Raw genomic sequence first — 14,987 nt, 5'->3', positions numbered from 1 at the left:
TACTATTCAACCAAAAAAAAATATAGGTATTTGACCGTACTGCTAATTTAAGGTACTAATTTTTTGATAAAATTAATTCATGAATTGAGTTGAAATTACAAAGCTAAAAGATAAAATTTATTAACTAATCTATTTAAATTTAAAAATTAAATAAAAATGAAAACTTTTAGATACCGCACATAGCGCGGCTAAGTTTACTAGTTATAAATAAAAACAAAACTTTATAAATTTACTCCTTAAGAATTGTTTTGCAATTTTACAAATTTTGTTTATATTTTAGAATAATTAATTATTAATATAATGAAAACAAAAACAAAAATATAATTTAATTTCACATTTTTTATAAATAAAATTATTATTAAAAAAAGAAGGAAAGAAGAAGAAGAGATGTTGAAAAATTGAAGATTTCAATCGAAGAGAGAAATGGATTTGACCCATTTTTCTGAAAATGGAGCCCAATAATCAAAGGCAAATTCTAAGAGGAACCTTATACAACTTGTTATCCGCCATATCATATCTATCCCTTATCCATTATAAAATTTTTGACCTTAATCATACATTCGTAATCAAACCAATCCAATAAAAACCCTTTTCCCTTACAAAGTATTTTTTTTTCCAACTATTCTCATGAGTGAAGTCTTATAAAACACTTTTACGAAGGTGGCTTTTAGAAAGTTCATTTTCGTTTTATATTCTATAGTTAAATGGTTCGGTATACTTCTGTTACAAATGAGGGAGAGTGAAACTCCAAGATTACTACATTCATCACTATTTCTTCTTCTTCTTTTCCCTTTGTCTGATCTAATTCTGTCTTTGGGAGTTACTGAGAATTTGATACAAGGAGAAGAGCAAAACAGAAAAAAACTTCTGTCCTCACTTTGACAGAGAATTAGATGGTAACCAAAGTCATACTGGAAACAGACAACTCCGGAAGGCTTTACTTAACATTATTACTCAATTATAAGGCGAATAGGGAGTTCCTTCGTTGAATTCTTTATCAACTTCTTTTCGTTGCATAACAGATATGAGATATGAATGATAAAAGAACGATGAAATGACTATTGGAACGTCCAATTATAGGAGGAAAAGTAATATCAAGATGAGTATTTGATCCGAGGACTAAATTGTTGGATAACTAAATTTCAGCAAATGTCTTTTACTGTAGTAACAATCAGAAATCAGAGTTTCTGGAGATCACAGTGATTGGCTGATTGCTTGTAAAACTTCCATCTTCTATCAACATACTATATTCTTGGTAAGGGAGGAGCAACTTTGATGGCCTCCCAAGATTGATTTGGTTATGCCTTTGTTTTCCCCAGAGTTTGGGTTTGATATTGAAATTTTGAGAATCTAGGCTTGGGGTTCCCAATAGCAGGGACAAAGTCAAGAATACCAGAGATGTCTACTATTTGGACTGCCACAAGCATTGTCAGTGATTCAACGGCCATTTCATCCTGAACACTGATAAACTGCAAAATTTTACCATATTGAAGACCACTTACGCACAATCCCTAACAAAAGGGGTTGAGGAGAAGGGAAGGGTGCAATTAAATGGTATCTACATATTTTCCACAGCATTGGGGATCGCTTCAGTCCTCCTTGAAATACATCATTGAATGTCAAAGCGGTACCATTTGCAGCACAACCCTTAATTTGGCAGGACGCGGACCTTTTAAACCAAATGATCAACATCTCTTCACCTGAGGCCTTAGAGCTGAGGTGGAGGATAGATCCTATTACGGTTGATGCCATCACATTTTTGTCGTGGAAATGCTACTCAAGCACTTAGAAACAAAGAGAGACAGCATGTAACTGCAACAGCAACAATCTCTTTTTCTCAAGGAACCAATGGGTTTGCAGCTTCTACTGATTCTTTAGAGTTCTTTCCAATTAAATCGTAATTAATAGAAGCCAGCTGTGACAAGTTCTGGAAACACCCAAGGAAGAAAGATGGAAGTCAAATGAGATAAAGAAAAGAGGTCAGTTAGTACATTAATTAGAGAAATATAGTAACTAAATATATCGTGTTCACTAGTTCCTCTCAAACAGCAGCAAGAACATCAGGTCAAATGTGCTTGTCAATCGATACTCAACAATTCATCAGAATATGTAAAACAAAAACAAGAGATGGCTTCATATCCCTGAATGTTATTCAAACAATAGGGTAGTAGCAAGGAAGCATTTCTCACCTTAAACGAAAAGTTACTGAAGGAGTAATTCACATTCAGGGAAGGGGTACTAAAGTCTGCTAGATTGCCGCATTCATCTCCCTGTTATGACAAACTCTGAGTTAGAACAGTGATAACAACAACATATACCAGCAGTTAGTGGTATAGAGAAAAGAAACCTAATGTTAATTTATGTATTTGAATATCAGAGGGTCAGACGGCAGGCAGGTATAAACCAGTAGTCCTTCTCTGTTAGAAAGCCAGGTCATAATCAAATTTTAGACTTTGATATGCTCTGCAAATCTGAGAAAGGTATACCTCTTCATCTTGTGGATTGCTGTATGAACTGCTACCAAATGAAGCACTGCCACTCTCGCTCAACTCATAAAAATCGCTACCTCCATTGACATTCTCATCTTCTGGGTTCCAAATGTAACGGCTCATAAAATAACTAGTGTCATGTGCATCAGCAGATGGGACAAACGTAGCCTGTCGAAATTTAATTACAGCATTATTATTCCTCCACTGGATAAATCAGTTTTATTGGAGAGTGGAGAGAAGACAGAAAGAGAAAGAAACCTTTTGCCTTGCAAGTGTGTCCCAGTTGATATCCCTAAAGAAAGGGAGTCGCTTTACCTGTTAAAATAAAGAAGGTAAAAAGGAATAAACTTGAATTTCTTTTACATTTTGCATTTATAGAAGCAGCTGGATTACAGTGTAACTTGTTAATGGGAGATTTTTACCTCTCCTGACCCTGTTGCACCTAACCTTTGAATTGGGTTTTCGTTCAACAACCTTACAAAAGCAAAAATAAAGTTAAGCACAGAAGCAGGCAGCTACCCAATCACGCATCAAGTATCTTCTTGATAAAAGCTACTGAGACTGTTATGAGTAGTATAGATAGATTATTTAAACATGTGAAAGAAACTGGTAAATATCAACCTTTTTTTTGTATTTTTCCAAGAAAACATATAATAACTCCGAGGGTAGATGATAGGGGTTTCATTGGCCTTGCCAATTCAGAACCACAATCATTTCTGGTAATTAACTAAAACCAAGACTTTTGTTTCAAGACTTACTTGTTAATCAAGTCATATGCTTCTAAGCTCATTTCCTCTGGTATCTTGGGCCAAGGTATGTCCCTGTTAATGATATTGTCAAAAATTTGCTGCAACAAAATAGGAGCTTGATATTAGATTCTATCACACTTTTAGGGATAATGCACAAGTACCCCTCAATCTATGTCTGAAATATCAGAGACAGACTTATACTATACTTAGGTCCTATTACCCCCGAACTTATTTTATTAATAATTTTCTACCCCTTTTTGGCCTACGTGACACTATCTTGTTGGCCCAATGTTGGTTAACTTTTTTTTCAAGCTAGTGCCACGTAGACCGAAAAGGGGTAAGAAATTACTTATAAAATAAGTTCAGGGGTTAATAGGACCTTAGTATAGTATAAGTGTGTCTCTGAAATTTCGGGCATAGATTGAGGGGGTACTTGTGCATTTTCCTATACATGTCAAACGAAATAAAAAAACTACTATGAATTATCAACTCATTAGCAAACTTCCTCAAAAGTCAGATGAAATGAATATAGAGAATTTGGCCAATTGAAGCCAAGAAAAACTACCACACACAGAAAAGCCCTTATTGAAAAACCCAAATAACAAGCAGAACGAATAAAATAAAGTTAAAAAGCATTTGGCTCTGAAATAGGTTCATACAATTAATATAGCAGCACCAACAGAACATAAAGAACCTAACTGCTCCTCATGAAGTAATCTGTTTCGAAACAATTGGTCATAGATCCAAGAATTAAAAGCAATCTGTTCCAAATTTTAACAACCAAAACATATTCTGATGCATTCAGGATTAATTGTATTGCACTCAAGAATGTATGACAAAATTAGCACAATGTAGTTGGCGCAACCAATTATATAACTACATGTTGCAGCACCCCAGGACTGTCAACTTAACAAAATAAGAAACAGGATACCCAACTATAAAGAAAAACACTCAATGTGGATATTTTAACCAGAGGTCTGAGGGTTGATTGTAGCACGAATTAGGAGAAGGAGAGGTAGACTGGAAAAGAACTAGGAGGAGGTGATTAGGACATAAGACAACTTCAGCTTATTCATGACATGATCCTAGGAAGGTATTGGAGGTCGATGATTTGGGTAGAAGGTTAACAGGTAGCCGAATGTTGTCACACTTTAGGTGGGAGAGGCAGGGGCTAACCCCATCTCCTCTCCTTTATTAGTAGTAGTATTTAGAAATCACATAGTTTCTTATTCTTCAATGTGTTTTACTATTGGTTGATTCATTTGCCTTATATCTCGATATTTTGTTGTCATGGTTTCTTAAAAACCTGCTTCGAATGTTAGGATTAGCTTATTTTAAGTAGTTTTTGACACTTAAGCTATTTTTTGTTTTTAGAGGTGTTTGGGGACAAAAAATGTTTTTAAACACTTAGGGATCGTTTGGTTGAGAGCAAGTTATTCCAGGATTAGTTATCTTGGGGTTAACTATCCTGGGGTAAATTATCCAATCACTATGATATAAATGGTGGGATAAGTTATCCAAACATGGCAATGGCAACCAAACAAGATACAAAAAGTTCATCTCATCAATACTTATTTTTATCCCTCACACCAAAGGACCCCTTACATTTAGGTCATAAAAGTAAAAAAATAAGCTAAAAGCCAAAAGCTAGTGACCAACTTATGGCTGTTAGCTTATAAGCTACTTAAAAAAGTCAATCCAAACACGCCCTTACTTCTCTTTTCAGACCAGGATCTATTGGAAACCGTCTCTCTTCTCCACAAAGGTAGTAATAAGGTCTGTGTACATCTTACTCTCCCCATACTCCACTTGTGGGCACACTACGTAAGTTGTTGTGTCCTTCCAGAACCATAAAGCTCATCCCTAGTGTGTTACAATCATGGAACAAACTCTCATCCATCTCTGAGGGGCCGGATCTAATGTTTTTATTATGAGTTCACGCAAAACTAGTACTGTTTGTGTTGTTCTGAATTTTGATTAAGAAATTCACTAATATCTATAAATATTTGAGTAGGAACCCATAAACTTTAAATCCTGATTCCGCCTCTGTATCTCTAAAATGTTTCTCCATCTATTCAACTATACTGTTTGGTGAAATTATATAGGAAGTTCAACATAGAAACTGAAAAAAGATACACACAATCATCCAAGTTCATGCTTCAAATCAACCTATTTGTTACAGTCTACAATGAGGACTGGTCATCCTGCAAAACTATAAATCTGTGATATCCATCTTAGTTGGAAGAAAGTAATAGTAAAACACATTGAAGAATAAGCATTCAACATTGATATAATCTTGCATCTAAAATAGCCTTTAATATATTATTCAACATTAAAATAAAGTAAAAAGTAAAAGAATAGTTAACTCTACAAAAGAAAAAACTGTTGAGTTGTCACAAGGCATGCCGAGGCCATGTCTGCAAATTATCAGACACAAAAAACATACCTGTGGATGTTCTGCATTAAAAGGAGGAATACCGACAAGCAGCTCAAACAAAATGACACCCACGGACCACCAATCAGCTGTGGCACCTAGAAAAGAAAAATAGATTTATTATAGCAGAACTCATAATGGAACAACTTGTATAAAAGTATATGCAATTTCTCTCCTAATAATCAGACACAGCTTGGATTAAGAAGATAACGGTGTTGGTTTTACTTAACAAATTTTTAGGTGAAAGTAAAAACTTCCAAAATAGTTCTCAAAAGCTGGTTTGATATGAAACATGACGTGTCTAAATGTGAATTCTTGACACTAGTAATGGAGATAGAAGAGGTGTAGAAGTTCGTCAAACTCATTCAGATGTTCCAGAGGGAAGTGTGCTACATAAACTGGGAAAAGGGAGTAGTTTGTGACGATGGGTCCATACCATGTCCCATGCCAAGAAGTATCTCGGGTGCTAGATAATCAGGGGTGCCAACAACTGCATTTTTCTGCCTCTGTTCTCTTTTGATTGAATTTTCATCCATCTTGGATCTATTTTCCCCTAGATAGGCAGAACTTGGAACTGATGGTCCTGCTAAGTCATCAGTGCTATTGATGAGACCAACCTTTGAGAGCCCAAAATCTGTTAACTGTAATTATGAGGATTAGATAGTGAGAACTAGGAACTAAAAGAAATGCAAGTTACATAAGATGTTGTCAAGCTCAATTGCCTGAAATTCAGCTCAACTTAACGATAATAATTCCAACACACAAGCTTTTGGACCTTTAAAAAATTAAAAACAGTAGTAGTCTCATAAAAGTATCTTTTACCTTGATATGACCGCTTGGACTAATCAACAAGTTATCTGGCTTCAGATCTCTATGAATGATATTTAAAGAATGGAGATACTCCAATGCAAGAACCTGAAAAGGGAAAATAAGATCTATATACAACTTCTGAGAATGGTAGAGAAGTTGGTAGGGATGTCGAAGTTTAGCAAGCCTATTAAATTAGTCCTTACTAGTTCTGCAATGTATATACGTGCCATATCTTCCTCTAAGCAGCCCAGATTTCTCAGCAATGAAAAAAGATCCCCACCATTTAGGTACTCCATGACCAGATAAAGGTTCTCCCTGCATGTGAAGGAGTAAAAAAAGCGGACCTGTTCACCCACCAGATAACCATTAGTATGGTGTCTTAGAAGTTCTTTGTTTCTTATATTAACAGTTTGATATATGTTAATTTCCAACAAACTAAACTTGGTTCACGAAGGAAGAGTATATCTGGCATTGACTAACCACAAAAGGATTGCGGACTGATATTAAAATGTCTCTCTCAGCCAGTATACTTTCTACTGAATTTTTGCGTATCATGTCAGCCTTTTTCAAAACCTGTGAAAAATAGGGTTGTTAAATTCAGGAGATGAATGGAACTACAACCTAAACTCGGTGGGAAGAATTCAGGGAGGAAGCTTGCAGACTTTAATTCTGAATAAATTAGTGGATGGAACCATGGTGTATGTTAGTTTCAGCTAGTTGCAACACATACGGACTGATAAGAACATCTCCTGCAAATTACTTGAAATTATTATCCTTCAATGGGATAAATTTTTTACCTTGATTGCAAATAAGTCACCTGTTGCCCTTTTCCTGGCGAGGAAAACTCTACCAAAAGCTCCTCTACTGATTGGTTTTATAATTTCAAAATCTTCAATAGATGTTCGTTCCTTGGACAATGTATTTATAGGGCTTGCACGCATACTGCGACTTGAATCATCTTCTGTTGAACTGTCCTCGTCACCTGTGGCATTGGATGGGTCCACTCTTTCATCTTCAATGTGCCCACAAAGCAATATATATTTCTCCCTGTAGAGTTTGAGAAAAGATGCTAAGTAGAACTGAAGTCAAGATGAATTAAAATTAAAACATTATCTCTTCTTAATTTTTGTGGATGTTATCAGTTTTACAAGAATAATAAAACTCACTGCAATAGTTTCTCAATACGTCTCCCAAAGGTCTCAACAACAAGAGCATCCACCTTCCTATCCTGGATTGCATATTTTAGGTCTTCAAGTCGGTCAAGCAAGTATTCCAGTGTACTGTAATCATTGTTGTTTGCATTGGAAACTGATCGAGCAATATCCAATAGCTTATTTATCTGCCATGATTCTCCACAATATAATACTTAATCAACATCCAATTGACAAACAAGGAGCCTATACTATTTAAACCGCAAGTAGGTGGTACTAGGAGTACAAATGTCAAAACTATGACAACAACTAGAATATGAAAATAATGATCAACAACTTATACTGTTTATAAAGATGCAAACCCCAATAGTAGCTTCGTTCGTGGTTCAATACTCCTACATATGAAAACCTGAGGTTCATCCTCAAGTTCCTGCTACTAACTTCAACATTTTAGGGCTAACTTGGTCCATTTGCGGTACTGCATCCCATGTCTTTATGCGCACAATCTACCTTTTTTTTTTCTTGAGAACACTCTTAATTACATTAAGTTTTTGCAAACAAATTCATGTAAAATACAAAAGAAAAGTATTATTCCAAAATATGAGCATGCTGCACAAGTTTGCCATAGTTTATAATAATAACAATATGGGACTGCTGCCTGTTTGATTATTGGGTTCTAGGGAATTAATAGTAAAATAAAACATAGAAGTACAGGAGGTAGCCAGAAGAGAGAGAGAAAAGATGAAGTTTGGAAGAGGCAATTTTCAAGAGAACTCTCTTCTGAAGGACACGCTAACCATGCCCTGGACCAAAAAAAGACTTGGGGGGAGAGCGAAAGAGCACACACATGTAGTTGAAATTCTTCTGAAAGGGGTATCAACTATGTAAATGAACCAAAAGGACTTGGCACAAGGAAATCCTTGTCCTTCTTGTCAGGGCAGGATCTAGGGGACGGGAGGGTGTTGACACGAACCCCTATGCAAAAAATTACATTGTATATATAAGGTAATTTTTTTAATTTTTTTTGTATATATAAATATTTTGAATTCCCTAAACATAATACTAGAGGTTGTCTTAGTAAGTTCTGGAATTCAAAATTCAGCTCGAGTTCCAAGTTCAAATCTCAAAGAGTACATTTTTATTTTTCAAAGCCCTTCAGTAAAAATCCAAGATACGTCGCCAGTGCATCATGTTCCAAAATATTCCTTTGTATTACTGCCACACTTCATTGATGATTTATTTTTAATTGAACTCCAGCTACCACATACAATAAAACCATAGCACTTTACTCAGTTTGATATTGGTATCTCATAATTGCTAGATATCAGCTCTTTTACCATTTTTAGATTTTTTTTCGTTCAAAGCAACAGGGATAATTATTCTGTCATAGTCCTCCCACACAATTTCTTCCAAATTCATATTACCAAGAAACCACTAAAGTTAACTCAAATCTAGAAAATAACCTATAAAACGAGAACTAGCAGAATTACATTAACTGTCAATTATACAGAAACAGATAAAGGCTCAACAATCTCTCAATCATAGAACTTTCTTACTAGAACATCAGTCACCATATGAATTAGCTGAACTTCCCATCAAGAATATTAAAAATATTTGAGCCAGACAAGGAGGCAATAACAGTTGAAAATATATGATAGGCAACTTTGATGAATGATTTCTAGAACCTTAACAGATAAAACAATGTATACCACAAAAAGGCTAAAATATCTATAACTGATGAAAAGAAAAAACACCAAATCCTGTAAATGTCAATAAGAAGAAACCAACTTTGCGATAATGACCTGTATTGGGGCATAAGAAAAAGACCAGCCTTTGCCCAAGAAAAAGTTTCTTGTCTTAGATTGGGATGTCCTACTCTCCATAGCACAAATAGTTAAATTTGGGCTAAAAATATACTTTAAACAAAAACAGATTCTTTATAGTTTGTATACTTTAGTGTACATTATATCTTTCTTAACAGTTATCGAAAAGAAGCACAAGCAGCAATATGTAGAGGTTTGAGAAAAATGATTTTAGCTGTATGTAGTAGATTGCAAATGTAACGGTAAGATTAAAATGAGTAACCTCAAGAAAACATCCAGAAGTGAGTGGAAAGTACCATAAATTTCATTTCATTTTCTATACCTGCTGATAACTTTCATGTTCAGATACTGTTATGCGTCCACTCAGCATCAGCTCAATCTGACCAGTTCGTGGAGTCACTAAAGGTGACCTGGGTGTTAAGCTCCCAGCTAATAACTGTTTTTTAGATATGTCAGTCAAGCTGTTGGCATTTTCCAGAAGACATCTACTATCAGACTCAGGAAGACAATCTAGCATGTCTTCAGAGCATCGTTGAGACAAGCCATTCTGCTTGACTAACAAGGCATTCAACTCTTCAGGCATATTCAAAGTAGACCCTCTTGATACATCAGGACTTCCTGCCCCTGTGTCTGTACTCTTTGGAGTCCATGATTCAAGTATTCTTTCAAGAGTATCCACAACTCTTTCTAATCGTTCATTTACTGTCCATCCCTTCAAATCACATCTATCAGCAATTGTACATATTCTTGAGTGCTGTTCTACGTATACAGTTGGTATTTCAACTTCGCATATTCGACAAATAAATGAATCTTCATATGACAAGCAAGGTTGATCCCACATTCCCCAATTTACCTTCTTAACCTTTGAAGTTTCCTCAGAATTCTCAGGAGGGCATAATGGAGTGTTTCCAAAATGAGCCATCTCCTCTTTGTGTTGCAGACTATCAGTCTTGTCCTTGGATGGGGTGGTTTCAGCAGAGTCATTGCCCCTGCGGCTTTTGTCAGCTGCAGAAGGAAGCTTTTTCCATGACGACATTCTATAGCTGTTTGCAGCAGAAGAAGCAACGCTTTTTGCAGTGCTAACCTCCAAGGTATCTCCGACTTCATTTCTGCGGTCATGTTTAACAGGCAGATTGCTTTGCTCGTATCCTAGATACTTTTGACCTCTTCTTGCACTTAAGTCCTGGCTTTTTGATCCACTAATTCGTTCTGGATAAAATCCAAGGTCACTAAGTTGGTGAAAAGACAAAATGTGGTCTTCATCATAACCACTCTCCTTCTGAAACTGCACAAGTCTAGTGCAACGAGTGAGAATAAACAGAAGGCGGGTGTGCGCTTGCTTTACGGTTCCCACAGGTAACTCTTGACGGTGGTCATCTAGAGTCTGAACAATGCCTTCACACTTTGACCAGAATTCACTTGGTGGCATCTTAGTGCAACGCCTTGCTGTAACCAGCAAATCTTCCAAACTCTCTCTCCATTCAGGATGAGATTCTGAAGTCTTCTCAAGTATCCCAACCAAATCTCCTGCAAATATGCCTAGGTCAGAATTGACCTCTTCCTTTAATTTGTCAAATTTTGCTCGAACCATCACCATAATTTCCTGTGAATGGCATATCAGACAGTAAAAAAAGGATAAGCATGTAAAGGGCCTCAGGCAGCAAATGTGGAATAACGGGAGCTAAGAAAAATCAAAACATACTTCCATACGCCCTAGAGCACGAGACTTCCAAAATGGAAATGGGCGGACTCCTTTTGAATTTAGTTCATGAGAGAAGCTCTTGATATCTGGAACTCTCTTTCTACGACCACTGGTAGCTCGCAGTATAGCCTGAAAACGTGGAGATTGCATTTCCTTGGAAGAAGCTGCATGACTTCCCTATTTTGAGAAAAATTACAATGAATTTGCTTTACCAAATGATCGAATTAACCTTTTCCAAAAGGAATATAAAATCATGAAACAAAAGGAAATAAAGTAAAAGGTGAGTTCACCTCTGCACTTGAAATACTTGGTGGCGGCACTTTCAAAGGTCTTGACTGACTCCATGGAACTTTTTTACCTGAAAAATTATGCACTATTCAGAGTGGTAGTTATATGTTTCTTCAGTGATTTCTCATGTTAAATTTTAAAATTCTCAAACAATCTTCCGCAGCCACCACATTTGTAAATAACTGGTTTTCTTTCAGTATAAAGACAAGGGATCATAGGTTGTTTCCGAATTCTCTTATGACCTATATGGATGGAGACATTTAGATTTAAGAAGGTATTTCACATTTACAAGTTACAAAGTTATTTGAGATTTCAGATCCAAAGAGGTGAAAATATTCCAGGTTTTAAATTGAGATATACAAAATCCAAATTACTGCATCCAAACAAGCCCGAGAATCTTAATATTTCTTTCACAAGGATAGAATTAAAGGGAACGCAAAATCCACCTTGTTCGGAAGAATTTTCAGCAGGATGTTGAACAACGGAGGATGATTTAGAGCCTACGCTGTCGACTCCATCAAATGGAGTTACGAAAGAATTGCAAGCCCTAAGAGGTGATGGAGAGGAACGAGTCCTTATATGGTTTAGGCCGAGAACTGAAGCCTCGTTCGTGAACGATGTTTCAGTTCTGCTTTCATGATCTCCCTCCTCATTAGCGTCTTCATCAGGAAGACTATCTTCAGCAACTGGATGATGTCCCGGTTTTGAAGGAATCTTTCTTAGCTTTAGATTGACGGACGGCGACGTTGAAGGCGCTTGGCTCCGGTGGGAAGAATGCGAAGCTGTGGCGATCGGATTTAGTTTGTTTTTCTCAAGCTCGAGATTAGCGGGAGTCGTCGACATTGTAGTTGATTGTAGGATTAACGATCCGGTTCATAATTGCATGGTGATCAAAGAAGTAATTGATATCGCTAATCATCAATTTTGTTTAATTAAGTGAGAGAAATGTGATACTAAAATGGAAATTGGGATTGGGAAATCCAGATTTTAGGATAATTAAGGGGAGAAGATTAAAGAGTTTGAAGAAGAGGGAGATTTTCGCGGGAAAGGGGGAAGTTAGAGGGTGACACGCAGGGAGAGGGGTGTATTGGAAATGGAGTAATGGACACAGTTGGTTAATTCACTATATTACGTGCTTCCAACTACTGCGACCATATGGGTAGTTAACTTGGCAGCTATCTTTGACAAGCAAATATTTTAGGGTGTGTTTGGAAGGAAACTACAAAACATTTCATGTTGCTTCATTAGTAAGAAAAAATAGAATTCCAAAGATATTTAAGTATAATATGGATAAATATAACAATTAACACAAATCCGAGCACTTATATTGACCACAACTCGAGATTCGACCTGGCCCCAACCCTGATTCATCCTGAAACTCGACTCAAACCTGAGACCTGGGACCACACTCCCGTCCCAACTTCGGACCCCCTAGACAGACTCCTAACTCTGACTTGAAACTCTAGACTCGACCCCTGACCTTGACCTCGACTAAAACTTGATCCTCAACTTGACCTTGACCTAACCCTAATTCATGATTCGACTACGACCCCATCCACACCTCTATACCTAATAAACCTTAATCATAATCTCAAACTAGGTCGAGATCTGACTAACTTGACCACACGGTGGGACTGAATTTGGCATACGAGTTATGTCCTAGGTTGAGTTGGAGGCGAGGTCAGGAGTCTGAGTTCTGATTGAGGGTCGGGAATTGAATTTGAAGTCTGAATTGGATTGGTTAGTGAAAATTGGAAGAGAATTTGAAAAATATTTTCCTTATTTTTTTAATATAGGAAAGTCACTTTCTTTGCTTGAATTGAATTGGAGGGGAAGAAGACCATTTGGAACTCTGGTAGGTATGCTTCCTTACTTTTTTTTTTAAGTTTAAAATGTGTAGTAATATAACAAGGGGCATTTTTGTTATTTTCGGTCAAAATTGTCATTAGACCTTCTGCGAGAACGCTTTATGAAGCCGATAAACGCTATTTCTCACCGGACTTCTTTTCCCGGTTTCCAGTTTCCAGTTTCCAGTTTCTACTACTTGGACACCGATTACAGCCGGCCCCTTCTGCAGATTGAGCGAACAAGAGGAGCAGAACCTCGTTGTTTAGAGTTAGCAGTTTCGTCTACGGCGAACGCCAGTCGTCATGCACGCTCTAATTCGCAAGTCCGCCGTTGCTCATGTACGAGCCAACTCCAACTTCATCCACATTTCAACATCTAAAGCTCCCTCAATCAAAGAGACGGGCCTCTACGGCTTTCATCATTTGAAAACTCCCAAAGGCTTCCAACGATTTGTTGACGATGCTATTGAGAGGTAAGCATTTACAAAACAAATAGCAAAAATCCTCTACTTTCGTTCGTCGATTGTTTCGCTTGTCTTTTATTGCAATGTCACAGAAATTACTGTACTTCATATGGAATTAAAGAAGTGTTTGCTGTTTCATGTCCTCCACGTGTTTGATAGAAAAATTTCATATGCTTAATAGGTCACAAGAACTTGTGAACTATATCGCTGGCATGCCCTCATCTCCCAAAATTATCCGTGCAATGGATGAGATTTCTGATACTGTAAGTTTGGGTTTTTGTGGTCTAATTCTGCTTTTGTTGAAACAAGACGTCGCCAGACCATAACTGACCTGTTTAATTTGATAGGTGTGCTCAGTAATTGATTCAGCTGAATTGTGCAGACATACTCATCCAGACAGGTGGTGAACTAGGACTGAAATAAACTATGCATCCGTATCTACAGTTTCTGATCTTCTTTTCAATTGCTTTGAGTACTTACATAAAAATTGTCACGTTTTAGGGAGTTTGTTAATGAGGCAAGCAAGGCATCCTTGAGAGTAAATGAGTTTTTACACGTAAGGTTCCTGAAATTTGATTGGGTTTATTGACTTTTTTTTTAATCTTGCTGGTTATATCAAATTTGAAAATAGCTGCTTATGCTGTATAATTCCCTACCATCCAAGAGCTCTTACCCACTCTCTACGGGAAAGTAAAACCTGGAGATCCATTTTAGACTTAAAAAAGTTGAAGGAATATAAAATGACGTTACACTGACTGTTGTATTGGATCTAAATTGCCTCAAATTTCAGCTAGCTAGTGATGTCAAAGAATAAATAGTTGAACTATCTAATGGTAGAAAAAAGTAGGATCATTAGGATTTTATACATTTTATGTCACTTGACTGTCTCATTTGGTGTATGCTCCTTGATACACTTTTTGATCTTTGTTTTTTCTCGCACTTGATGGTTGCCAATAACTAGACTAAACTTCAGTAGACTCCTGAAGTTTGACGTGATCTGGATTTGGTTTATTCGTGGTCTATTAGGTTAGCTAAATTTAATGTAAAGTTCTTTTACCTCCCTGTGAGTCATATTGCACTGATTATCCTTTGCACATGTCTTTGTCAAATTAGCAACTAGAGCATCAGATTAATACCAAGTAGAAAATGAAGAGGTAAAAGTAAATCCACCCTCATGTAGAACCTGTTCTACCTCCCCCCCCCCCCCCCCCCCCCCCCCCCCCCCCCCCC

The 14,987-nt window shown here is 36.9% G+C and overlaps 2 protein-coding genes across 6 annotated transcripts in view; one reads left to right on the top strand and one right to left on the bottom strand.

Moving 5' to 3' along the window:
• Positions 1–936: 936 nt before the first annotated feature.
• On the bottom strand, positions 937–12,690 carry LOC107015508 (probable serine/threonine protein kinase IRE). The gene is made up of 17 exons (XM_015215808.2): positions 11,893–12,690; positions 11,449–11,516; positions 11,159–11,335; positions 9,779–11,059; positions 7,649–7,821; positions 7,280–7,529; positions 6,963–7,055; positions 6,686–6,826; positions 6,495–6,587; positions 6,109–6,313; positions 5,685–5,770; positions 3,248–3,336; positions 2,912–2,963; positions 2,748–2,804; positions 2,487–2,657; positions 2,190–2,270; positions 937–1,927 (listed from the first exon to the last, which is right to left on the bottom strand). Exons 1-17 carry the CDS (start codon positions 12,287–12,289, stop codon positions 1,838–1,840), a joined length of 3,504 nt encoding a protein of 1,167 aa, XP_015071294.1. The 5' UTR covers positions 12,290–12,690; the 3' UTR covers positions 937–1,837.
• Positions 10,450–14,987, top strand: part of LOC107015509 (mitochondrial intermediate peptidase, mitochondrial) — a 16,743-nt gene continuing 12,205 nt past the window's right edge. Inside the window, exons 1-6 of one of the 5 annotated variants that reach the window (XM_015215810.2) lie at positions 10,531–10,547; positions 13,243–13,301; positions 13,467–13,766; positions 13,939–14,020; positions 14,105–14,157; positions 14,259–14,313. In XM_015215810.2, the coding sequence (XP_015071296.1) occupies positions 13,597–13,766; positions 13,939–14,020; positions 14,105–14,157; positions 14,259–14,313 (360 nt within the window). In that variant the 5' untranslated portion in view covers positions 10,531–10,547; positions 13,243–13,301; positions 13,467–13,596. Of the gene's footprint in view, positions 10,548–13,242; positions 13,306–13,364; positions 13,767–13,938; positions 14,021–14,104; positions 14,158–14,258; positions 14,314–14,987 lie in introns of those variants that run through there. The other 4 variants (XM_015215812.2, XM_027915694.1, XM_015215809.2 and 1 more) reach the window with 4 other exon arrangements.

The sequence above is a fragment of the Solanum pennellii genome, chromosome 3 (assembly GCF_001406875.1).
Source record: "Solanum pennellii chromosome 3, SPENNV200".
In the NCBI taxonomy this organism is placed as follows: Eukaryota; Viridiplantae; Streptophyta; class Magnoliopsida; order Solanales; family Solanaceae; genus Solanum; species Solanum pennellii.
This window is presented reverse-complemented; position numbering and strand designations above follow the sequence as displayed.

Bases quoted from the DNA above. Each gene is read 5' to 3' on its own strand.
- LOC107015508 (XM_015215808.2), bottom strand. From the start codon at position 12,289: ATGTCGACGACTCCCGCTAATCTCGAGCTTGAGAAAAACAAACTAAAT. The intron at 2,964-3,247 runs GTAAGTCTTGAA...TGCTTTTGTAAG, and splicing joins GCATATGACTTGATTAACAA to GTTGTTGAACGAAAACCCAA. The intron at 2,658-2,747 runs GTTTCTTTCTCT...AAATTTCGACAG, and splicing joins ACACACTTGCAAGGCAAAAG to GCTACGTTTGTCCCATCTGC.